General features: G+C 37.7%; 1 protein-coding gene across 1 annotated transcript; it reads left to right on the forward strand.

Annotated features, from left to right (window-relative positions):
* The first annotated feature begins 142 nt into the window (after positions 1-142).
* On the forward strand, positions 143-25,934 carry SLC15A4 (solute carrier family 15 member 4). The gene is made up of 8 exons (XM_054392763.1): positions 143-712; positions 8,710-9,005; positions 9,841-10,009; positions 10,742-10,819; positions 12,483-12,651; positions 17,116-17,271; positions 22,737-22,895; positions 25,746-25,934. Exons 1-8 carry the CDS (start codon positions 143-145, stop codon positions 25,892-25,894), a joined length of 1,746 nt encoding a protein of 581 aa, XP_054248738.1. The 3' UTR covers positions 25,895-25,934.
* Positions 25,935-27,135: the final 1,201 nt, after the last annotated feature.

A 27,135-nucleotide genomic window follows, 5' to 3' on the forward strand; every position in this document is an offset into this window, starting at 1 on the left:
CCATTCCCCGCCGGTCCGGCCGGGCCTCTCCGTGCGACCGCGGTGAAGTTTCCTCAGGGTGGGCCGGGAAGCGCAGCGGGGCCGGGAAGGAGGTGCCGAGAAGGAGGTATCTGGAAGGAGGTACAGGGAAGGAGGCACCGTCATGGAGGAGGCCGAGCCGAGCGAGCGCAGCCCCTTGCTGAGCAGCGGGGAGCGCGGACGTGTAGCGATCAGCGCTTTCCACGGGCGGCGGTTGGCCTGCGCCGCTGTGCTCCTGGCCGAGCTGCTGGAGCGAGTGGCCTTCTACGGCATCACCTCCAATTTGGTGCTCTTCCTCAACGGGCCTCCCTATGGCTGGGAGGGTGCCCAGGCCAGCCAGGCCCTGCTGCTCTTCATGGGCATCACGTACCTGGTGTCACCTTTCGGTGGCTGGTTGGCCGATGCCCTCTTGGGCAAGTTTGGCACCATCCTGCTCAGCATGGCACTGTACCTGTTGGGCATGCTGGCTTTCCCTGTCATTGCTGCGCCACACACCCGCCAGGGCCTTTGTGGGGACATCCCCTTGTTCCCCGTAGAGAACTGCTCCTCTCCAGCATCCAACGCCACCATGGCACCTTGCTCCCAGGTGGGAGCCATCCGCTACTGTGCCACATCTATCTTCATCGGACTGGTCCTCGTGGGGCTGGGCGTCGGGTCGGTCAAGGCCAACATCACCCCTTTTGGGGCAGACCAGGTCAAGTATTGTTTGGCAGCTGCTGAATTGTTTGTGGGTGCTGATCTGGAGCAGGGGATGGCTGTCAGTCATGCAGAGAGGCTTGCCTTGGTGGGGTGGACAAAGCATCTACTGATTCACATCTCTCTACGGGTTAACCCTTAGAGGGAATCAGATCATCTGGCTTTGTTCCCTGTGTAATGCAGACTGTAAGTTGTACTGTGCTAGATATAATTTTGGTGTTTGTATGGTGTCAGATCTCCTATGACACTTGGTTTCCTGGTAGCCCTACTTTATATGTGGTACCTGATTTGGGTAAGACATCACCATCTTGAGGAGTTGGGTTGGATATTTAATGGCTGCTAAGTGGATTGTTAATTATCCTCTGTTGTGGAGTTTGTTTCAAGTTAATTTGACCTCAGAGCTCACCAGGTGAAATATCCCATATACATTTTAGATTTAACAAGGATACCATTGGCCTTCTATGGCAGTGCTCAGAGACCTTTATCATCCTGTGATAAATGAAGGATAGAGAATAAAGAGTTTTTTATGCTCTAGGTATTCTCTCTGTGTGGCACTGTGCCCTTGAGCGATACTTTTTTTGCAGGCTAATGTGCCACATGATGGATGGGAAGGTGCTCTCAACGTAGTAAACATTACCTGGGCTATTCTCTTTAAGGACATACCATGTCAAATGACCTTACTGAGATCCACTTCAGTGATATCATTAATTGGATCATCACTGCAGAACCAAGTGGCTTTTATGGAAAATGCTTGAGAGACCACTCATAGTTCAGTATCAAGTGGAATGCACTGTTGCATGTATATGTTTCCAATCTTATGGTAAGGTACTATGCTGACTGACAGGTGGAGTATAATGCCTGCTTTACACACTGAGAGTTTCAGATGCCTAGAGAATGCTTAGACACCAAGCAGCTTTTCTAACCAAACTGTTCTTGATGTAAAAGCAAGGAAAATACCTCCAGTCTGTTTGCATGTCTGTTTACTAGTCCACTGAGTTCTGGGAAGAGCAGGTATCAGAAATGCTCTTCATGAGAAGTAGGATCTACCATAATATCTTTGACAAACATACTTCTGTTCTCTGTTTTGCAGTTCACATTTGTCATTCTTTGTCATGTCATGTATTATAAAATCTGGAGTTCAGGGTGAAAGGTGGTATATAAATGTAAACCATTATTATAGCTGAGGATTGTGTGTCCCCAGTGTATCAGTTCTGTTTAAGCCAGCATGAGCCCATCAAGTGAAATAGCTTTAATATGACTTTATCTTATAAGGTGTTTTTCAAAACTGACTGCTTATCCCCAGAACACTTTATGAATGTTAAATATAAAAGATAAGTAATGTCAGGAACAGAGCAAAAGAAGAGCCATTGCCAGTGGAAATGTAGCTGTTGTAGCTAGGGTTTTTTCTAAAGATTTCCCCCCAGGATTTCATGGAAAGTAGTTTTTGGCTAGATTTGCAGATAATTCACAGTGATTTATGTAGGGTGAAGCAAAAAAAGTACTCCTTTCTGGTTCATAATAATCAGTAGAGCTCTGCCAAGGACTGATTTTTCCCCTTCTCTGTTTTTTTTTCTGGCTTATATTCTGTTAAATATATTGCAGCATGCCACTTACCTTGTTGTGCAGTTTTGAGCCCTCTTGGGTGCCTTCTCCCTCCCTAGGAGTGTAGCAAACTGCTGGGTAGGAGGATATATATTGCTGAGAATAAAATCTGTTTCCCAGACTCACATTCTTGGGAGGCCAGAATACAATGCAAACATATTTTGGATGGACATGTGCCGATAAGATTTGTCCTCTTTCCCTTAAATACCAAATAAAGGAAAATACTAATTGTATGTTGTTTAGCTGATGTGAAACACCTTTCAGATATTGTTAATTGTATTCCATTGCAGATCTCTTGAAGATTGCCATGTAAATTTTTAATGGATGATCTGTGATTGGAGTGGAGAACCCAAATCTAATGAGGATTTTCTTATTTAGAAGAACCACTTTATGGAAAATTGGAAACTAGATTCCAATAGTTATTTTCTGCAGAGGTTAAGAAGATTTAGTTTCTTAGTTTCTATTAAATGGATGCTTTTAGACGTGTTATTTCAAGTGACTGAGCAGACTTGGTATAGAGTAACTTTTGCCAGTGAGTTTAGCAAAAAAAGTTACTGCACACTAGATATAGCTTTACGTAATTGTGCTTATCAATAAGAGCTGTTCTTATGAATCTGCAGACTGATCCATCATGCAAGTCCAAATCTGAAGTGATGTTTCTCAGAATAGAGTTTATAATCATGTGATATATATATATAATCTGACACTTTCCAGTTCCCCTTTTAAAAGCAGTGTTTTGCAGTGGCTTCCTCTTCTATGTAGCAGTTTGTGACTTTCTGTAGTTAGGAAACAATGTGACTGCCCCTCATTATTGTGAAAGCTGGTTTAGCTTCAACATTGAAGCCAACATTAGTAGTAGAATACTGATCTAGCATCAGCTATAATCATTGTTCTAATTATAGATTAATCTGGTTTGGGTTTATGTTGATTAGAGATGCCAGTTTTGGCTCACAGAGTATCTCCTTTCTGAGTTGCATCATAACCTTTAAATGTACCAGTCCATAACCTGCCCAAAATCTTCTCACTTTGCTGAAACCATTGTTGTTAACAGTACCATTGCCAATGTTGGAAATTACTGGTGTAAAGATGGCTTTAGAGTGATTTTTCAACCTTTATTTATTTGTAGAACTTAGATATTTCCCAGCCACTGAGAAGGATGGAGAACCTTGTTTAAAGAGTTGAAGGTCACTAACTGAAAGTTGCTTTGTTGTGGTTGAACTTCTTAGGAGACTGCAGACCTCTTAAGTCTTTGCAGATAAGTTTGAAAGCTGAAGTTGTGGCATTCACATGGGCAGTACTAATTTATTTGTTTCTGACAGAAACAGGATAGGACACTAGTGAGAGGAAGCAAACTTTAAATATGAACTGGCCAAATTTTAGTATAAAAGTTTGGAATTATGGAGCAACTGAGTTGTAGTTTATAGCTGTTACTGAGCTGTCTCCAGATGCTCTCAAAGAGTAAGTCGTATGTAGTGATGAATTACAAGGTCAAAATTCTGTAAGAGTCAATTTGACTGTGGAAAACAGTTGTCATTGTGCTTTCTTGTGTAAGCTAAGGACAAGGGCAAGCTTCCTTGCTCTCACATAGTTGGCTGGCATAAATTTTGGGGGTTTTGTTACATTTGTCACTTGCGACTGTCAGTCGATTGCAGGAACAAAGGGAAACTGCTACTGTCAGTAACTTTTAAATAATCTTTTTCCTTTGATGTGAGTCAAATAGGAGGTCATAGCTTTGCATCTGTCATGTGAACAGGGAGAAAGGGAATATTATGACATACTGGTACTTTGAAATGTTAGTGTTTAGGAAGTACTTGAGATCATCAGCAGATGACGTCAGCCATCAGATGTCACAGTGGAATGACACTAGGTGCATCAAACATAAACCCTGTAGGTAACTATTGCTGTAGAGAGCAAAGCATCTAAACACAAGAACTATGGAGAAGCAACACTGCTTGTATAGATTCCTATCTCTTTACATGAAAGGAGAGAATCTGATATAATCTTAATAGTTCAACTGTGTAACATTTTTGATTTCAAGCTGAGTGAACTGTTTTGGTTAGTACTTGGATCATCTCCTAAGAAAGATGTTGGTGTTGAAGAATCCAGGGGAGAGATAATTCAGAAAGTGATCATCTTTCATCTAAGTCAGAATGAGGTCAGAATAAGTATTTGCCTTAGGGACAGCTTTGCTGTGGAAGTTGCTGTTGGTCAGATATTTGTAATGACTTTTCATCACGTGCTGTAATTAAAGATCAAGTTGCTCTTTCCCTCTTTCTTTGTTTTAGTTGTGTTTGCCATTTTGTGCAGATTGTAAGATGTTAACCTTATATCCTAAATGAGTTTAGACTACTGCAGTACAAAGTTACACAGCTGATGTGTCCTTTGCTGGAAGTGGCTGTAAATAACCTAATGATTACACAGTTCCTATAACACACTGTTCCAGACAGTGAGGATTCTTTAGCATGGAAACTGTGGTTGCAATTACATCTCATTGAACCACAATCTAGTATGTTTTTTATATTGGAAATTGTGATTTTGAGAACTCTTCCCTTATTATTATGAAATCCAATGCTGTGTAGGTCCCAGTTGTAAAACTCAGAATGTCACTGTGCTTTTCTGTCTGCGTTTGGATTAACTATATGTAAAGGATAGTTGTCAGATATATCAAGAAAAAGACCTTATGGACTGTAGAAAAGTCAAATGCTAGGTTAGATTTTCTTTTGCAAAAGTTGTGTTAGATGTCTTGAAAGTAGCAAGATGATTTTAATTCCTCTTTAGAGGCCCACCTGAGGCAGTGACCAACAAAGCAGCTGTGGCCAGAACACTTACAGTTGCTCATTTCCTTAATTTCTTTGTTGGTGGGGATTTTTAGTGTGGGTAGGATTTTTATTGGTTTAGTTTTGGAGGAATGTTGGGAGGGTTTTGGTTTTCTGTTTTTTCATATTTTTTTTTCTCAATTAGAATTTGTTTAAAAGAGGAAAATCTAGGACAATTGTGATGCTCTTTGTATGGTACAGTAGGTCATTCTGTATTTTTATTGAAGCAGAATCACTACTGGATTGTTCCCCAGAGTTCTTGGAGATTGATGTGCTGTCTCATTTAGTAAGGAAAAAAAGCTGTGTAAGGTTTGAAGAATGCAGAACAGTGAACTGAAGACTCAGAACAGGATTTTATGTGCTGGGGGCTGATCTGAATAAGTGACAGCTGTCTAGACCTGGTAAATTCAGTGGAAAATGTCTGAATCTGAACTCATTTGCAAAGCAATGTGTTTCCTAGAGCAAATAAAGTGTGTATCAAATACTTGCTAATATTCATTCAAGTCAGGGCACCTTTGCAATAGTTTTAGTACAGTGGTTTTGTTCAGTGATAAGAAGCCTTGCACTCTGACCATGGCATTTCACTGATACTGTTTGCATTTTTCTGTTGTAAGGAGTTTGGCTAAACGATGGTAAATCTAAGAAAGTGACCTTTTTCATACCTTTTAAGCACTACTCCTGTTTTTAAGCTGTTCTTTTTAAGCAATGGGGACAAAATCTTTTAAACATACCTATTTTGACTTTTAGTGCAGGAATGTGGAACTGTTAGTCCACAGGACAGATTCAGCACAGGACTCACATCATACTGGTGCCATTTACATGCATCATTTTCCTTGCTGAAGTTGAATATAATGAAACTGTTGATGCTGGTACCACAAGGAAAGTGCTGCTACGCTTGAGCACAGATGGAAGTTGAGCAGAGGGAGTGATAGATTTTTCTTTCTGCCTGAGTGATTGAAAATAATCTAAGCATGAGGAGAAAAGGAGAATTCCTAAGGTTTTGTGGAAAATACTTTTCCTTGATACAAATTAAATAATAAAATTCTACATAGTTTCCTTCTTCTTGGTCCTTTGCTACAATGTAGCATCTACTTATGTAGAGAATAAACCAGTCCACTTTTGCTGTCACACAACTCAAGTAATACCCAGTAGGGGAAACTTTGAGTAGCCCCTGTAGATGTAATATAGCTAATATTTTGGGCAGCCAGTGTGATTCTTGAAAGGAACTACAAGGATTGCCTTTTAACTCTAACATGTTTTTTTGTTTTGGTAAGACATTTCCATAGTTCTTCCACTTTCTCAAGACATTCCATATCATAGTTCAGTATGATTTTTATTAGGTTATTAATATTTGTTAATAAAAAGCCATAGTGGCATTTCAGATGTGGCTGTGAAGTGACTTTCAGTGTGCATGTATACTTTTATAAAGAAGCAGAAAATCTATTCTCTTTATTATTTCTGTCCCTTGAGCATTGCTCTTCTTTTTGGTCACTGTTTCAAAAAAGACACTGCAGATGCAGAAGGCATTTTCAGGGAAGGGTCACAGATATGGTCAGTAGGTTTTCATGCAAGAAATCATGAAGCAGCCTATAACTTTCTATCTCTGAAAAGGCACCTAGAAGGAAGATGTGATTTCTCAAATTAATAGTCAGAGGGAGAGAAGCATGGGATAAAGCTCAGCTGTCTTCTGTTCTTTCCTGGAACTAGGTAAAACAAATAAGGCTAGTACAAGGCAGGTTCAAAACAAATGGAGGTGGTTCTTCCCACTGTGTAATTAGCTGGGGACTCTTTGCCACAGGGTATTATGGATTCTAAAAGCTGACCTGGGTTCAGAGGCAAGCTGGATGAGTTCATGGAGAGGAGATCTGCACTCTTTATTACATAGGTAGAAGCCATTCTTGGTTTAGAAAGCTTCTCAATAACTAATGGTTGGTGGCTGGTATAATGCTTGATAGAAAGATCATTTTGTGCTTGCCCTTTTCTTACCTGTATCAGTTTGCTTTCATCTCCCAGCTTTTCTTTGCATAGACATTGAGCAAGGCCATTTGTAAGAGAGAGGATGGGAAGTCATCTTCCTTACAGATATCATAAGAGAACAGATACTTTATGATGAAGAAATGGAACCTTCATAAAATAGATTGTTAGCTCTTGACATAAATTGTAGCACTGTGTTTATGATGTAATTGTTTGCTACTATCCTGCTGCTGTTTGGGGTTTGGAAGGGACTCCTAGCTTGACACATTGTTGCAGATGATGACTTAAAATTAGGAAATAAGCATCAAGTTGGAACTGGAAAGGGAGAATTTATTTAGTTAAAGCTCCAAGATTGTATTTGGCTTGCTAACATGAATGCCTAGTGATGCTATTAACTATGCATAGGAGTAGAGATGCTTTAATATTCCTTTTGTTGGGCTTGGTTAAATGGTACAGATGGGATTGTGCACCACTGAGAAACGAAGCTGTAAATCTGAACTGACAGTGTTAAAAATGTTATTCCAAGACACAGCTTGGTTTTCATATTGCCAACTAAACACAGATCTTTTGAAGATCTGACAAATGAGGAAGGGAAACTTGCAATTAAAAATGAAAAACAACTGACTCAGCAGGACTGGTTCATAGCACTGACTTGATAGTCACTGTTAATGGCTTTTCAGTCATAAACTGGTGACAGATACAGTGTTATGAATTCTTCTACAGACTAGTTGATCTTTTTAATGTATTTCAAATTTTAACTTGCATAGTTTCTCTTAGATCACATCTTCAGAGTGATGCTGGGTTCCTGTGACTTAATTACAAAACATGGGGTGACTTATGGTAGGCAACACTAGAATAAAGAGTGATAGTGAAGTCTGTGCAGCATAAGCCTATAAACCAGGGTTATCTTGGCTTTCACTGAAGAGACACTGAGAGCTTCAAGCAGGAAAATAACACTATGAACACTGCTGATTTAATAGAGGGGCAAATGCTTACTGGAGCCTTGTGACACCTTAGACAACCTTTTTTCTTTTTTTTTTTTCTTTTTCAGGTCACAATGGCAAGTTTTCAATTTATGTTCTGATGAGAGACATTAGGACTGTGTTAAAATGTAAAATTGTGCTTTAATCACCAAGCAGTCATTGACCATACTCATTTGGGTATGGTTAACTGTTAAGTGTATACACAGTTGAAAGAATCAAGTGTTGCAGCGCTTTGAATACATAAAATTTTAAGTAGTTCAACTTTTTTTTTTTTTTTTGTAAAAAAATAGTTATTTTAACTTCTGTGCACTATGGGACATTAATCTGAGTGAGTTTTGCCTAGAGAAAAGACCAAATGAGAGACCCTGCACCCTCTGTGGGGCCATTGTTGAGTATTGTGTGGCTTCTTTTAACCCTATGCTGAACTTCTAGAAGGTCACTGATGTAAAGGAGTAGCTCAGTAAGATGTCATTGCATCAAATGCTGTGCTAAGCCCAAAACAAATCATTTCAGTATGACTAAATTAAACCTAAACTCTTTGGTGCATTGAACTTGATCATTCTAGCAAAGAGTCTTCATTTTCTTCAGAAAGTAAATGACTTGTTTTTAATCTTTTCCAGGTCAAAGATCGAGGGCCAGAAGCCACAAGAAGATTTTTTAACTGGTTTTATTGGAGCATTAATTTGGGAGCTATTCTGTCTCTGGGAGGCATTGCATACATTCAACAGAATGTCAGCTTTGTTGTTGGATATAGCATCCCAACGGTTTGCATTGGAATTTCATTCATGGTGTTCTTATGTGGTCAGAGTTTCTTCATCACAAAACCACCTGATGGTAGTGCCTTCACAGACATGTTTAGAATTCTCACATATTCTTGTTGCTCAAGAAAGAGACAAGTGGAACGTTCAACTAATAGGTTTGTAATGAGCTCTTTGGTGTAGTCTGAATTCAGTGAATCAGCCCAAGAGTTGGAACTAGTCAGTTTGAACTAGATGGCAGCAAGTCACACTGGAGAAAGTCCTAGAATATGCAGTTTTGCTTTGAGAACTGGAAGATTTGAGTTCTGGAAATATTTTCTGGGATGAGAGAGGGGCACATTTTGAGATCACTGGATCTCCATGCTGCATGGTCAAGTCTGAACTTTCCAGTTCAGAGTTCCTGAAACTGTGACAAAAGTATGCTGCTTTTAAGCATTAGTTTACCTTTTTCTCTGCTTTAATATGTTTATAGGACACCTTCTTATTTGAAAACCACTGTCATGTCATCTGCATTTAGTGTTGTAAATGGCTTGATGGGCACTCAAAACGTGTACTGGCTTTTTTGCTTTCTAAATGGTTACTTCACTCTTAGAGATGCCTGTGGAATACTGGGTGCTGAATTCAGTCACTGATAAGAGATGCCAGGTGCCTCCTCTGCCACAGGCTTTTATGTATTCAGACTGCAAAACAATTCACTGAATTAGAATAACCTGTATTTTGTGATAGTGTTTCTTAAGTTTTGCTCATTGCAGTGCCAATTATTTATGCAAGGAGGGGGAGGAGATGGGAAATAATGAAACCTTTGTAATGGAAATTTTCAGCTTGTGCTCTCACTTGCTGATCATCCATTCTGGCCTAGTTGTTTTGCTGTAAGTTACATGAGTAACTTCTTTTGGAAATACATGAGCTTTTTGTAATGAGGTGTCACAAGACTGCCAGTTATGTCAGGTTTTTGTTGCTGTTCAACTAAACATTGCAAATTCCTTTCAAAAGTGAAGGCCAGGGAGTACTTCAGCAACCTTGCAAGCAAAGCCTGTTTGAGATGGCCAAGCTGTCTCGAGGGGGCCCATTCAGAGAAGATACAGTAGAAGATGTGAAAGCTCTTGTCAAGATTATCCCTGTCTTTTTGGCTTTGATACCTTACTGGACAGTGTATTTTCAAGTGAGTAGTTCTAAATGGTTAAATTGGTGTCTAAAAACCATAATTTCTAATTTAAGGGCCATAACCTCCTCTTCTTCCAGGTGCAGCAGCATTAAGTTGCAGTTCTGAGTCTGTTATAAATTTAACTTCTCTGAAAATTACTCCCCCCAGAACAGTTACTCAGAGGAAACACAAAAGCTCATGGGGGAAACTATTCTAAAAGGTTTACTTGCAGCTAGCATTCAGTAGCTGTGATTCTAAAGAATAATATTTTTTCAGAAAGCTGGTGCTGACAGTTTGACTTGTTTAATACCCATGTATTCAGTAAGGGTATTTTGTCTTAAAAAGAAAATAATATAGCTAAAATGTTAGTTAAAACTAACACTTGTACAAATTAACTTACCTTAAATACTGTGTTCTGTTTCATCTTGCATTGATTCAGAGAGGTCAGGGTAAGTGGTGTAGATTTCATTTTAATTAATTCCTTTCTTGTTCTTCACTCTTAGATGAATTAGAACAACAAACATATTTGGAGGGAAAATAGTCAGAAATAGTTTTTAAAGTCACATGAATGATTTTTGTTGCTTTTAGTAAAATTAAAAGTAATGGTTAAAAAAATCTTGCAATGTTCTAGCAATAATTATTTTTGTTTTGCTGCATTAGCACTTTACCTATGATACAACGTTTGTTAATTATTAAAAATTTAAAAATGCATTGCTCTTAATAATCTCAACTCACCTTTCCTAATGTTAGATGCAGACAACATATGTACTGCAAAGTCTCCATCTGAAAATTCCTGAAATATCAAACGACACCAACTCTATTCATACGGTAAGCAAGGCAAAAGAAGTGAAAAGTATTTTTTTTTTTTCAGTTGAAATGCAAAACAGGTAAGGATTGTACACAAATTCCAGGAAGTTAAAGGTACTGACTAAGGGGAATCGATGGCAACAGACACTGAGCATTTGGAAACATGATACATAATACAGAGATCTTTGCAGAGTGCATGGAGTTCAAACCATCCTGTTTTGAATGGATTCAGATAACTTTTACAGCTTTAATTAAGAGTATCTTTATCCTTCAGTGGAAATAGTGTGGTCTTTGAAGACAGCTTATAAATCTGTATGCCCTAAGTTTTCAAAGTTGTAAGTAGAATAAAAGCATTTCAACAAACTCAGCAGGAATACCCATACCTAACTGAAACATTAGTATTTACAAATATGGAATCTGAAATATATTTGTGACTTTGAAGTGCTTAATCAATATTCACTTTATGTTGAATCAGTTTAGCATATTGAAGGAAGTTCATCAATATTTGTCAAGAAAACCTGACATCCTGTAACTGCATAAACGGTGCTGAGAAGCAGAAACAAAAAAGATAAATGTAAATTATTAACAAGCTTACTAAATGTTCTTTAAAAATCAAGTTTCTTCTGTTTTATTTATAATTAATAAGACAGAATGGCTTCAGTCTTTTTTGTACAGATCCAAAAAAACCCCTCAATTTTTCTTTGAACTTGCTTCAAAGCCAAGCTGCTTCTAAACAACCTATTAAAGGCTTAATGGAACTTGGATATTAAGTATTTTTCACAACTGAAGTAGAAAAGAAGTTTATCAGACAGAGTACACACTGGAAGCAAAATGGCAGGGACTATTTAATTGCATTAAATCATTTCTGTGCCATTAATATTGACTTGGAATGCTTTTAAAAAGTGTATCTTGGCTGTATTTCTTTAAACTCTCTTCACAGTTTTGTTTACTGGATTTGAGTTGCACAATCAATCATTCCTCAGACAGATGTTCTATCATTAAAAAAAAAATCTTAATGGTAGAAAAGCTCCCAAAGGATAGTGATTATTTCCATTAAACATATTTCAGAATGTATGCAGAAAAACTCAGATGTTGCAATAATGCTAATGGCCATCTCTTCTTTCAAAAGGAAATCTTACAAAAAATCCTTTGCAAAACATCTTTGCTGAGTTCTACACTTTGTTTTCTTAGAGTACTCTTTTCATCTGCCCGATAATTTTCTTATTCCTCATTTTCTTTGGAACTCCGTGCAGTCTTACTTGCTTTTGTGAAAAAAACCTTTCTTGCTCTGAACACTTTGTGTTGTTCAGTCCCAGCAGAAAGCTCCTGCATTCTGGGCACCTTACCCTGCCAAAAAACCCACAACCACCCCAACACCCACCTCAACACAGCTGGAGGTGCATGTTGAAAGTGAGAATGTGCAGTGCTGTTGGAGTTACTATGGTGAGGAATCATTTGTGCTTCTGAGCTAATAGAACTGTGAACTGCCAGATTAAACAAAAACCTGCACAGCCAAGTATTTCCTCAGCTTTTACACACTGATTTTTATTTTCACACTGTCTCAGTGCACTGTCTTTTATTTTGGATCTCAGTGTTCCATCAAAAATATTTTTCCTTTGTAAAATAATAGTAAAAAACAAACCTTAAGTATGAAACTGCTAACTTAAGTCATCTGTCTTTTCAGTTTCCAGCAGCCTGGTTGACTATGTTTGATGCAGTGCTTATTTTGATCCTAATACCCTTAAAAGATAAATTGGTGGACCCCATTTTAAAGAGGAATGGCTTGCTCCCATCCTCGCTGAAGAGAATTGCAGTTGGAATGTTCTTTGTAATGTGTTCTGCATTTGCTGCAGGTAAGAAAACAACTTTGAGATCTACTTACATAGTTATTTATTCAGCTAATCGCAACAGCAATTTATGATCAAGATTATTCAGACTTCTTTTTCATGGGATAGCTAGAATGGAACTGCATGGATGCATTTCCCACAATGAAAGAGATTTTGTCCAAAAACTGAACTGTTCTGAATGTTTGTGATAGAATTGGACCCTTTTTCCTGCCTGAAATAGATTTTGAGTATACCTTTTCAAACCAACTAGTTAATTAATGTTCTCTCATATATTATTATGTTCTACTGTGCTTTGTAGAGAACTATTTCTTTTCTAACTGTTTTCTCAAAAAATGTTTTAGCTTTTGCAAGTTCAGTGATTGGGTTGCACAAATGTCCAGCATTTGGGTATAAGGCTTTTACTTCTCTTCAAATAAACTTTATGCTATTACAAAATAAGTCCCTGTTATCTGCTTTATTAACAATTTGTCTCAAAGTTAAAGATTTATTTCTCCTAAAAACCAAATTAGTTCAGAAATAACTATATTCCTTCATATAGCCTGACATACAAGCATTTTAAAAAGTGAATTTTTACCTAAAACCCTTTCCCTGTATGTGAAATAAAAAAATTAGGTTATGGCTGAACAAGAGTTTTCTCCCACTTTGGGTTTTTTTCTCCCCTACCTTCATGTTCCCTAATGTTTGGAAATTACTGTGGTGTAAAATAGCTTATCTATAGCATGAAAGGAGAAAGATGGCAACTCTCTTCAAACCATTAATCAGCTACTTCTGAGATGATTTAACGTTGTTAGGCACTGCTGATGTGGAACTGAACATCTCTGAGCAATGCTTCATAGAACCTATAGGCTTCACCTAATATTGCTGTAATGAACATATTGATAAAGCATTATAGCATTAAATAAATTAATTTCAGCACTTGTAATCTCCTATATTTTAGAGAGTAGGACACTTTATGTGGCTATTAAGATTTCTCTCAGTGAGAGAGATAATTACCTTATTAGGCCAAGGTCACTTTGTGTGTGGGCAAGTTCTTAAAGCTAAGTCATTTAAACTTAAAATAGGAATGTTTCTCTCATTCCATGTAACTTAGGACACTGCTACCAGCAAAAGAAAGTGATGCAAAACAGTTAAATGTCAGCTCTTTAAATAGAACCCTCTGGATCACATATAAGTGAATTCAAACCCAGCAATATCTGTCTTTCTTAGTACTGGGGAGAAAAAAATGTGTGGAGTTCTCACAGCTGACTTGGGGAATAGATTTATATAGCAAAATTCTTAAAAATTTCAAATGCCTTCTTGTTTTCTATTCACCTACAAATGTAATACATGACTTTGTTGGTTTTAACCTCCCCTAACTCTTCTACAGTAAAAACTGAGAAGGTGAATTCGTTGTGTGCTTATCTGCAGTCTGGTTGGAAAGTTTAACCTTTAGGAGTGATCTGACATCCTTTCATCATAACATGAACTTAAGAGCTTCAGTTGTGACAAATTTGGGACATAGGAAACCCTGTTTATTTCTAGCAGGGTATAAACCTTTTGCTGATTTCTACATTTCATACATTTTTTTATTTTCTCAACAAATATTCATAGAAGCCATCTTCTAATACTGTTAAAATACAACATTACTGCCAACCATTTCTGCCTTAGAAAGAGAGAGAGTGATTAAAATCTTGAACGTATTATGTTAATAACGTGCAATCTTGGAAGGATCTTAATGATTTGTTTGTGCCATATTTCCATTTTGACTTATCTAACTGGCATTAGCTGTGGACACTACTTAGGCTGCCTATTAGGTTGTTTAGATTATTTTAAATATCTTATAAACTGTGTGAGAATACAACTGATTAGATTTAATGAACATCTGCCATGCTTCATGCATTTTATCGTAAATTCTGAGCAGCAGTACTTAAAGGTTATTCAAGTGGAAAATCTACTTCATTTATGAAGTTTAAACAATTATAGCAAGAACTTAAGATTCTTTTAACTACAAAAACTGTAAGATTAAACTTGAAGTTTGTCCATCAAAGTCTAAAGAAGAATCAATCAATTCGACAGGGGGGTTGGACTAGATGATCTCATGGGGTCACTTCCAATCCCTACCATTCTGTGATTCTAGATTCTGAAGTACTTGTCTCTGAAAAATTTATGGCAAGGCTTGGTATATTGTAGTTATCTTCCTGTGTAGCTAAATGCCTCCTAAATCTGCTTACATTGTCAAGAGTATCAAACGCTATAAGGATCACTAGATGTTTTGAGGTGCAATAATTTTGTGTTGAATGTATATGGATGAAATTGAGTCCTTAACTCATTGTGCTTTGTTTATATTTAAACTAAGTTCTACTCTAAAACATTTGTCAGCTCTATTGAAAGTAAATCATCAAGAAATCCAGCTTTCTTTTAATTACTTCATAGTTCAGAAGGCACTGAGGGGGTTGAAGAGCTAAAGAAAGAGACTTTAAGATGGGTAGGTGATAAAGGTGTTAGGGGAGTAGAGAAAATGTAGTTGCCTGACATTAAGAGATACTAAGTTCAGAACAGTCTTTACCTCAAAAGTAGATGTTGCTAAGGAAAACACTTTTAAAGAAATGTCTGGGAGCCTCAAGGTAGTATTTAAACAAACTTGAGTAAGTCTAACCTGTTTCCCCTCTACAGCTCTCATGTCTTGGAAGATTAGACTGTAGAGCTCTTACAAGGTTTTGTACTTGAATAGATTCTGAACTGCAATGAATGAACATGGATTATACAAATGCAGCTTTCCATCCTTTTCTAAGTACTTTGTAAGTCTCTTGTTAATGTGTGCTTCCTCAGTTCCATTTTCTGAACTCTTGTCTCCAACACCCTATAATGAAGAAATACGATGTTATCCTTAAACATGTGATTTCTAGACTTTCTTGTTTTGTTATGGCCCCTCCTAAAGACTAGCTATAAGAACTACAAAGAGCATTCCTCATACTTTCTTCCCAGCTTGGGTCTCTTGTCAGGACCAATAAGAAACTGCATATTGTGGTTTTGGCAAACATCAATCATTCCCTTGGAACACTGTCACTTAGCAGAGAGATGGTGATGTGGTTGCCCTCCTCGAGGTTTGTATGTCACAGGAGAACAGATATTCTGTTGTGCATTAGCAATTGCTTGTGCTTGTTTGTGTGAAAAGTGCTGTCAACAGCTTCAGCAGACATCGTACTAAATGCCATGTCATCATTTGGCTGCCTCTAGGAATAGAGAAGGTAGAGGTGAGGAAGCAGATATAATCATCTGTACATGGCTTGATATCTGTGAATCATCCTATCATCTAAGCCCTGTACAATTTCTTTTTGTAACAGTAGTGATATTTTGTGCCTCAAGATTAGGTCAGATTTTGGCTCAGTAAGTAGAAAGGGACCAAAACTAACAGACACTAAATGGGAGGCCCTATGTGTGTAACTATTAAGGGAAGTCATTGACTCAGTCTTGTTCCTCTGAATCAGTAATGACTGAATCCACCTTATTTCCAAGGATATTGAGACCTTTGGTAGAGGTCCTTTCTGGGCATTTTATTAACTGTTAGCTATTCTTTGCAAAGAATCATACAATGGTCTGGGTTTGAAGACACCATGAAAGGTCATCTAGTCTAAGCCCCTGTGCAGTAAGCAGGGGCATCCTCAACATCATCAGGTTGCCCAGAGCACTGTCGAGCCTGGCCTTGAATACCTCCAGGGATAGGGCCTCAACTACCACCCTGGACAACCTCTTGCTGTGTTCCACTACCCTCATGGTAAAGAACTTCTTATGCAACAGTGAGGCAAATCCTTCAATCTAGACAACCTCAAAAAAAAAAAAAAAACCCACAACTTTACAGCATTATCTGATAGTCTCTTTCTTCTGTTGTGTTGAGCGAGCAAAAAATAGTTATATTTTACACTGTCATGTTTGGTTTTCATTCTACATGAAGTACTTTCTGTGCAGTTTTTTGCCTGTAAATAAAGTTCTAATGAGCTTTAGGATCTTTTGAGATGCTAAGTTTTGTATAAATGCCATGATCATATTCACAGAGGGTTCTCATAGTTCTACAAGACTAGTGTAGCCATTTCAATAAGCAAAATGGGGTTTAGTTTATTAATATTGTGGTGGCAGATGCAGTAGTTACACTGCAAAGTAGTAGTTTATGAAAATGAGATTGTCTTTAAAAAAACTCTTGAGAAAGCTCTTAGCTAATCCATCTGGAAAAGAGTTAAGTATTTATATAATTATTGCTACTGAATAAGAATATAATCACTGATTCTATGTCAGAAGAACTACGTGTCTTTGAATAACAACAGCAAAATTAGTCTGAAATGCTTTCTGTGAGGAAATTAGGAAAGGCCTAGTCCAAATTTATCATTTGCAGTTGCAATGCAACACTGAATCCTGGTTTAGTCTTAATATATTTAAAAAAAAACAATATTTGCATCTTAGGTCTTATCTTTTTTTTTTTTTTTTTCCTCCATGTAGGAATTCTGGAAAGCAACAGACTGAAAATTGTGAAGATTAAAACAATCAATCAGACAATTGGAAATGTTACATACCATGCTGCAGATATGCCAATATGGTGGCAGATTCCTCAATATGTGCTGATTGGATTCAGTGAAATATTTGCAAGTATAGCAGGTAAGTAACTTGGTGTGTTTCAAGCCTGCTTTCATAAATGATGGATTCCTAGGAAAGAAATATCCTCTTCCCAAATCATTATAAATAAGCTCTAATCTTCCCAACTACAATATAATTCATTGTAAATTAATATGAGTGGCAAAGTACACAATTGTCTTTCACAATTGAAACGTAGCTATGTGAGGATATGTTTTCAAGACTGAATTTCAAACAGAGCAATACTTAAAATACTTGCATGTCATCCAATTAGCATTGGGTATCTGCAAGCCTCAGTGGAAAAACAAGATAGCCTTTCAGTATTGTATTTTAAAGAATAATTTTAATTCAGTATTGTTTCATCTGAATCTTCCTCTGTGTGACCAATAAAATTTGTGCTTTGTAATTTTCTTTTGGATTAAAAATTGAGCTTACATTTTAGAAAGTAATTAGTAAGTAGAAACACCTTTCAGAATGGAAAAAAAAAAGGGAAAAAATAAACCATCTTTAGATTTACCACCAGTTTAAATTTATATTACTTGAAGTTTTACATCCATGAAATAAGAGAAGTTATGTGACACTCAATCTGAATGTTTTTTGGTGAATATTAATAATGAAGTAGATGTTCTTACACAGTTTTACCTGATTTGTTTATGGATCAGTTTCTCTGTAGTTATTTTAGTACATTGAGCAAACTGAAACACTGTTCAAATCTTGCATTTCTTGAACAAATGCAAGAGAACTAAAATTTCTTAATGCCGTTCTGCGTGATGCAGCAGACAGCTGTGTGATCAGATCGGGTTTTAAGCTGAAAGTGAAGTGGCAGGAAAGGGTGAATAGGAGTAGAAAAATCATAGAATTGTTGGGGTTGGAAGGGATCTCAAGGATCATCTAGTTCCAACCCCCCTGCCATGGGCAGGGACACCTCACACTAGATCAGGTTGCTCAGAGCCACATCCAGCCTGGCCTTAAAAACCTCCAGGGATGAGGCTTCCACCACCTCCCTGGGCAACCTGTTCCAGTGTCTCACCACCCTCATGGGGAAGAATTTCTTCCTAACATCCAACCTGAATCTACCCATTTCTATTTTTGTTCCATTCCCCCTAGTCCTATCATTACCTGACACCCTAAAAAGTCCCTCCCCAGCTTTCTTGTAGGCCCTCTTAAGATACTGGAAGGCCACAATAAGGTCTCCTCAGAGCCTTCTCTTCAGACTGAATAGTCCCAACTCTCTCAGTCTATCCTCATCAGAAAATCTTATTTTCTGGTCTGTTTCCTATATGTGCAGGGCTCATTAACAGGAGGAAAGCACAAGCACGGTATCTGTTTTCACTGTGGAATGCCTAACACTGGTTTGCTGTGATTAAACAAGTGAAATGCTGGGGTGATTCACTTAGCACAGTGTTTGGATATGTAATGCTTGGGAGCAATGCTTAGTTATCAGTAACAGAAACCTTTCATGTTCACAGAAGTAGCTGTTTTGATACTATTTAAACAGAATTGCAGAGCTACCTGATGCAATGTATTGGAACTCCTCCAGTGACTTGATGTAAAATCATTTAGTATTTGCTTAACTACAGTTACTTATTAACATGTTGAAGTGCTAGTTCAGAATATTGAACTTTGGGGACCATTCATGCAAACTGGCTTTACATACAGCTCTTTTTCTTTGATTCCCTGTGGCAGAACTTCCTCATTCATTTCCGCTGCATGAGTTTACTTTCACTCCACATGCTGGGCAAGCACAGTGGGTTAAAATGAGATTTTTCTAAGATCTTGCTGGTGGTAGCCCCAGCTGTCACATGGTCTGTTTGTTTCCCTCTTAGTGGAACAAAGAACTTCTGCTCCATCGGGTTTCTAGTTACATGTGTTCTATTGTCATCACAGTTGTTAGGAAATAAAGCAAGGTGGTTGGATTGCTTGGCAAGTGGAAGAAAATGTGAGATCTGTTTGTCAGGTTTTTCTATGTGCTCATTTTCTCTAAGCTTTTCTTCCAGCTCTCTGGCTCGTGATTTCATATGACTGGAAGAATTAGACATATCTATCACGTGTTAAACTTTATCTTAACTATTTAATGTGTTGGAGGAATTCTAGCACAAACTCTTGTGGTAGTAAACAACAGGAGCTGGATCTCACCAGCTGAAATCCTAGTTCTTCCTTTTTGTACTGTAGCAGTCAGGATTGTAGATGAACCTCTAAGTATCGAAAGATTGAAGATCCAAAATCACTGACTGATTATCTGATAAGGATCCCATTCCTGGTTCCTCATGTGGTTTGCACTGTCCCCAGTGATTTATAAGCAAGTACTTGGATGAATTTGCTTTGTTGAATAGCTAGTAAGACATGGGAAAGAATTCATTACCTTTAAAGCACACTAAGACCCAAGATGCTAAACACTTCAGATTCCTGTAGATGGCAAGTACACTTTAGCAGTGCAATCACTCTGCACCCTTTGCTAGAGGACATACCTGCATAGCCATTGCTGTACATTTCATTACATGTGAATAGTAGCTGTCACAAATCCTAACACATAAAAATACCAAAAATACAAAAATACAAACTCCTTAATCGAGTTCTTTGTTAAAACTGAGGCTGTATTTAGCAGTTTTCTCCAAAGAATAAAATGAGTTCTGTGCAGCTTCAGGGATTGTGCCAATTGAATCTGAACTCAGATGAGTAGATAACTTATCAGAAGAGCAAGCGTTCATGTAAATATAAATACATTTCTTCCCTCTTGCACATTTTTGTTTCCCTGTCAGGCATTTTTTCTAGTTTATGGGTGTTCACAAAGGAAAAATAACAAACCTATCTGCAGGTTGTGGAAAGGTCAAGGACTTGATGCATTCTCTGTTGAACTCCAAACTGAGAGCTGAATTTTTTTTGACTGCTTTAGTGGACTTCTACATGACAAGTAGAGACTTTAAGACTGGTGTTTTGGACTTGCTGGGTCTGCCCCAACAGCTTTATAACTACAAAACTTGTTTGTTAATGGTAGAAAAAAAGCAAATGCTTCTCTTTCTTTGAACCAGAAATTTTATGCAGATCTTAATTGTCTTGTGTATTACACTTTCATTCTACTTGTTTTACAAAGCTTCCTTTTTCCTGCCTTTTGATTGTTATGTAAACTGAATTCCTAACATCTTTAAGAAAGCTTCTTGAGATTTAGTTACCAATTTGATACTAAAAGTTGATAAAGGCATCTATTGTGCTGTGAAGCTTTAAAATAAGCAAAGTGTTAATGGTTGCAAAACTACAGTGATTTGGAAAGGCTCACTGTGAACAAAAGGGCACTCAGGATCGTAAGAGCAGGAACATAATGTCCGAGTTTTTGTTTACTGTAAAGCTAAGCATATTCTTATCAAACCACATTAGTTACACTTGAGGTACCTTTAAAAAGATGACACACACGGCATTAGTCTTTTGTATTATTCTGTCACTCCTCTTAAAGCACCCTTATTGGACTGGGAATCATAATCTCACATGACAACACCAACTAGAGGGTTTAATTTCAAAAACTACTCGTTTGAGGTGGCATGAAATCGTTATCAATGGCTGCCAGCAGGCAAAAAATATCTCTGCAGACAAAGAAAAGATTTCATATTCTTTATGCCAGATTCAATATTAGGCTTGCTGGAAACATTATTAAAGTTTAGAAACATGCCCTTTTTTGTTGGAAAAAGTGTGTGGTGTTACACCTCTTTTTGGTTTTTGGTTTTTGTTTTGAGTCTTAAAAACCTTCTACCAGCAGTAACACTCACGTCCACTCTTATCTGTAAAATGAAGAGAAGAAATGGGCCATATCCTTTCATGTGATATACTTGAGCTCAATTTGTACAGGACATACAGAAGCCTGGTGACCAAAATGTGACTGATAGGCTGGAGACTTGTGACTGGAGACTGAAAACTTAACAAGAAGTTAAAAAACAAGCTACCATATCCTGAGAGTAGTCTACTCTTTTTTTCTTGAAGTGAGAGGGCCAGAAAAATACTCCTTGAAAAATCTGAATCGTTGTATTAGCAATAAAGTCCTAGTAAAAACGTTTTTTAATTCTCAAAATAAAGATAATTTTGCCACCCCCTTCCCTGTTTGCAGATGTCTCTCCATCTCTGTAGGGATCCTCTTCCTATGGTTTGAATTTACAGGAAGCCAGGCAGCTGAATTGCATGAAGAATGTTTCAGTTCTCTTCTAGGCTCACAGACAGGTTGCTGTTGGCCCATTCTAATGTGTTTTGTGAAGGAAAGGAGAAGCAGTATGTTGGTTTTCAGAGAGTTCTGAGGTGGCAATACCAAATGCTGTTAGATCTGTGAGAATATAGATTTCTGTTTCTTTCACAAGAACAAAGTTCCTGCCTCACAACAGGCAAATCGATCTATCTCACTTGAAGCCTTTTCCTGGAAAGAAATGCCAGTGCATTTCTATTAAATTCAGTCTGGAGTAGCAAAAGTGAAGTCCCAGTAATGGTGTAAATAAAGCATACCTTTATTATGCAAACCAGAAGATTTGTACTATTTTCATGTCTATAATGCTGCTTTTGCCAAGAAATATGCTAGATGAAGGAGCATGAATTTCCAGGATGAAGCAGACTGTTTTCAAACAAGCATTTCACCTGTCAGAGAAAAAGCTCTGCAAAGAATGTATTTGCCTGTCTCTTGGGAATAATCCCATTTGACTTTTGACAAGAGTATTATTCTAAAAAAGAGATTTGATTGTGGGTGTTCATCTTTGGAAGGCAGAGCCTAACCCAGCATGTTCTGTTAGCAGCACAGAGTTTCAAACTGATGTCACTGATATGTTTTCCTTGTTTTTATCAGTTGAAATTTGAGTGAGGATAGTGCAAAGTTCAAGTCCCCTTTCTACAAGTCTTACAAAGAACAGACTAGCAAGCAGTGAGCTCAGGGACCTCTAGATCAAAATTAAATTAAAGCTAATTCCTTTCCAGCTACAATTAATTTCTCTGCATATTCAGAGATACAGACACCCAAGTCTGTGAGAAATAAAAGTTCGTGGTCAATGCTAGAGAGATCTTCAGTTCCCCAGGACTTTGTTCTCAGCATGGTATGCTTTGTTAAATGCTGCACAACAGATATGCAGTACAGAACAAGAGAAACTGGAAACAGGGAACATGCCAGGTTAAGGTTAATTTAATAACTTTCCTAGAGGACTATTTTAGACAGAAAAATGAATATGCTGTCTCAGAAGATCTCTTGTTTTTACACATGTAAGATTAATAAGATCAAAGTGTTTGTCTCCAATGTTATCCAACTGGTAGGTTAATATATATTGATGACCTTCAACAGGGTTCATAAAGCAATTAGAGGGAACTGGGAACTGATAGGGATTCACTGCCTCAGTTGCCTCTCTTGAAATCCAAAGGCTACTTGTGCCCAAAGTAGTATACATCTGTACCTTCTATAACACTAAACAAGAATAAACTACTATTGTTTCTTAGGTCATCTAATAGCCTTTTTTTTAAATCTTTTATTACAGGTCTAGAATTTGCATATTCAGCTGCTCCCAAATCTATGCAGAGTGCTATCATGGGGCTGTTTTTTTTCTTTTCGGGAATCGGATCATTTGTTGGCTCTGGATTGTTGGCACTGGTGTCTATTAAAGAAATTGGCTGGATGAGTAATCACACAGATTTTGGTAAGTTATTTTCAGTGTATTCACCATCTATAAAGTAGAAAACTTCCTCCAGAAGCAGTTAAGCATCCAGCATGTACAACTGTTGAGCCTTACTACAATTATTATTTTAAAGCTATACATTTGACTACTGTCTTGTACAAATAGAGCTTCATTTTGCAAAGTGACATCATGGGAAACATACATGTAGCATTTTGCCTCTGTAAGATCTGTCAGTTACAGCTGTTAGTGCATTTTGTCACTAGAACTTACAAATGTTTGTGTTCTAGTGAAAAAAATTTACATTATGTAGGGAGCAAGAATATATTTGGTATAAAGTATTGAAATTACTCTCTGTGGTTATGGAGAGTAAAATGTACCCAGCCCTCACTTGGAGATTACACAGCATCCTAGTTTCAAGAGACTTCATGGAAATGACCATGAGTTAATTCTGCATTTCTATCTGTTAGCTATTTATACTCTTAAGGTCCAACATATCTTCTGCTTTGTGTTGCCTGTTGAAGTTAAAAATAATTATTGGCACCAGTAGGTGGCATCTTGGGAATTTAAGAAAATCATACCGTCAGGAATGAGCTAATTAGCTCCAACAGAAGGAGCAAGAAAAGTTCTTAAAACATCTGCTAGACCTACTATGCATACATGGCTTAAAAAGGCAGCCTCAACTGACTTTAAATTTGGTCTGAAAGAGTTTGCCATTTAAACTTGATTTGTGTGCTGCCAAAAAGTAATGTTGTCTGGAACAGTACATAGGCCACAAGTTGTCACAGGTTTGTAAGTTGCTCTTTAAATATCTGCAAAAGGTGACAAGTAGCCTTAACTTTATGGAAGTGTCTTCAGTAAATTAAAATTTAATCACACTGATGCTTTTTTCCCCAGTCCCTTTCAAAATTAGAAGAGCATCTTTTTCTGCAGCTCTGTAGAGAGATGATTCAGTTGATAAGGGCTCAAAGGAAGGAAAATAATTTCAAACAAACGCGGTATTTGATGGTATCTTTGTATCCTTGCCTTTGTTTTCTAAAGCAGCCTAAGAAAAGAAAGTACCAAATATTCTCTCTATAAAATATTTAAGTTATGCTAAATTTATCCAGGGTTGGCTAAAACTGGAGAATGTTACCTTTCATGACTCACTGGTCATCTGTTTTGAATAAGCTACTCATCTGAGTGGATTGTCTTTTGGACAGCTGTCAGAACTGGATATTTCTACCTTTCTTAGTCCAAAGACTAGGTCCACAATGAAGCCTTCCCAGCAGCTCTATGTCTGGCTCAAGGCTGAAGCACTCAGTGGGTGATTTTGATTTGTAGCATCCATGGTAGCTACCATTTTAACTGTTTGTAACTCAGATTTCATTGGGTTTACCATTATTGAAAGTTACAAATTGCACATCTAAAACTTACTTAAGACTTCCAGAGCAGGAATTGGAAGGAAGAATCTTTATGAATGAATGACTCTGAACTTTTAATAAGATACTGCAGCATAACTAAAAGCACCTGCACCAAGTTTCTGCTCTTTATGGTGGCTTGTGGTATCATTTGAGGTAACTGACTTCCTCAGTCTGCTGAGGAAGTTCACTTTCTGCTGGCACCTCAGTGGCTGTGACTTCTCTGACAAAATATGAGATTTCAGGGGTTTATTGTCCCATCTTATAGAGGATAATTATACTCTTTAAATATGCCTGCTCTTGAAATGGAGATTCACATGTATATTGTCTTTTAAATGTCAAAGAAAGGCTCTGTGTAATTTTACTGCATTTTATTAGAAGTTAATTGAATTGAATCCGAAGTTTCAGTAATGAGAGTCATTTCATCTGAACATTTATAGGCATGCTGCATGATCAGCTTGTTAGGATCGATGGGTACTTCACTATTTTTACTCTCCCTAACCCTTTTTGATAATCATAATGGTCCAATTGGCTGTGGCAATGCTGGGCATGAGCCACAATATTTTGTTCTTGGAAGTACAGCGCTAGTGAGTACACATTTCTTAACAGAGGAAAAATGTTTTAGCAAGGAGCTTGCTTAACCTAACATTGTACAATGGGGTTCAGATGGCTAATTTATAACAATTTTGAGGCAGTGTCAAAGGTGAACAAACTGAACCAAAAAGTAACTGCATACAGTCTCATGGGAGCTGTTTCTGGGCAGTTTACAGTCCAGGGCTTGATTTGCAGCAATTTTGGTGGCCACAATACAGGGGTGTTTTGTGGTTTTTTTTTTTGTTTGTTTGTTTGTTTGTTTTTTTTTTTTTTTTGCTTTGGAAAGTATTTGTCTCCTTAAAAATTGGTAAAGTGAGCCCTGTTGTTATTTACATTCTGAAGGAAGTAAATCGTAGCTGGAAATGCACATTAAGGTTTTTAGCTTGTTTGTCTGAAATCAGCTCGACTGAAGTGATTGCAATTTTGCAGCATAAGAAACTAGACTTAAAAAAAATAATGGAACGGAGAGAAAGAAAGATTGTTAGCTTATTAATATTTAAACTTGTTTTGACTGACACAAAGCACACCCACTGCTGTATGCACAAAGGTGTAATAGTGAGAGGAGGAGCCTCCAGCAATTTTTTGTAAGAAAGAAATTATGCAGTAAGAGCATCTCACCTCCTTAGGGACAGTGCTTGGTTTAAGGCATTGAGGCACAAAAGAAAGCAATCCTTGTACTCTGCACATCTCCCTCAGAAGTCCCATTTTTTGCCCTGGATAATGAAAAATGAAACTATGCTGTCAGATGGAAATGTGATGTGGTCTGGTTTTGCCTAAGTTTTGCAGAATAGTCTTCGCTATTTAAGCTCGGAGGAATTGACTTTCAATTTTATAATTTTTATTAATGTGGGTTTTTTTTTTTCCTCCCAATTCCTTTTAGGCAATATTAATGGCTGCCAATTAAACTATTACTTTTTTTTGCTGGCTGCTATCCAAGGAGCAACCCTCTTGCTTTTCCTTATCGTTTCTGTGAAATACGACCATCAAAAATCAAGGATTAACGAAGTGGCTGCCAATGGGAGGATCTGAAAGTTGTTACAGAGCAGACTAGATTACAGCAGCACACAAGGAAGCAGCAGTGCACCCCAAGTCTGCAAGATCTTAAGTTTTCTCCAGTGAGACTCTGACTAGACTTGCATGTTACAAGAGCTCTGCCTCTGCCCCCTCTCATGTAAAGTAGGTAAGTGCCTTATGTTGGTGGGGCTCGGTTCTTGCACTACGTCCCAGTGGAGGACAAACAAATCTTGGAAGTGTATTAACTCCAGGCATTCAAGTTGCTCTTGGTTTATTGTGAGATGTTTACTTAACTGGTGAAAGCTGGGACACTTACACTTGGAAATCAAGTATAATGAGTCACAGGTGACGTGGAGTGTTCTGACTGAAAAACTCTGCTTAGTGAAGAAGAGTGGAGCTAGAGAAACACTCTGCGGTCTCAAGCCCACGTTGAGGACACAGGAAAGAAAATATTTTACAGAAACCTCAAGTAGTGGGCACAAGAACAACTTTTCAATCCTTAGAGAAGTACTCCTGAGGGAGAAACAGGGACAATTTAAATTGCAGATTAGCTCAGATTAAAAAGAACTGTAGTTTTGTAATTGACCTTTCACTAGCAGCGTTTCAAGGATTTAAGTTCAAGCTTGCAGTCAAGAGTATCCAGCACTGAAGACTGAATTATATGCCACAGTAGCTTGTCATGCAGCTGCTGTATATTTTGGTGCACAACGACACTTGTTGGGACTGAAATCATTTTACTTCAGGACGCTCTTTAATTCTGGATCTGCAGTAGATGGATTAGGACAACATGGAAACATTCATCTTTTGACAAGGCGCTGTGCAGTCTAACCCTGCCACTTCCCTAAGGAACATTCTAAATATTTTCAGGAAAAAAAGTGAAATTGAAATCTCAAAAGATGACCACTCAGTTTAGAAGCCTTTCAGCCAGTTCCTTTGGTCTTGTGTCTTACTTCTAGCTTAAATGCTACAGGGTTTGTATCTTTCAGCAACACATTCCTATAGCAGAGCAAATGGTTTTGTGTTCAGCCTCTTGAATTTTAATGAATCTAACAATTGTGCTTAAGATTGTGTGCAACCTGATATGGAAACCAGATATGGATGATGCAGAAAGAAAATAAAAACTTGTGTTTTTATTAATGTGTTGAATTTTTATAGTTTCCTTTGCATTTATGTTGTGGAAATGTCCTTTTGTACATGGACATCTTTTTAATGGGTTTACAAAGTAAAATGAACTTCCATGCTGTGACTTTTAACCC

The sequence above is a fragment of the Indicator indicator genome, chromosome 26 (assembly GCF_027791375.1).
Source record: "Indicator indicator isolate 239-I01 chromosome 26, UM_Iind_1.1, whole genome shotgun sequence".
Taxonomy (NCBI): domain Eukaryota; kingdom Metazoa; phylum Chordata; class Aves; order Piciformes; family Indicatoridae; genus Indicator; species Indicator indicator.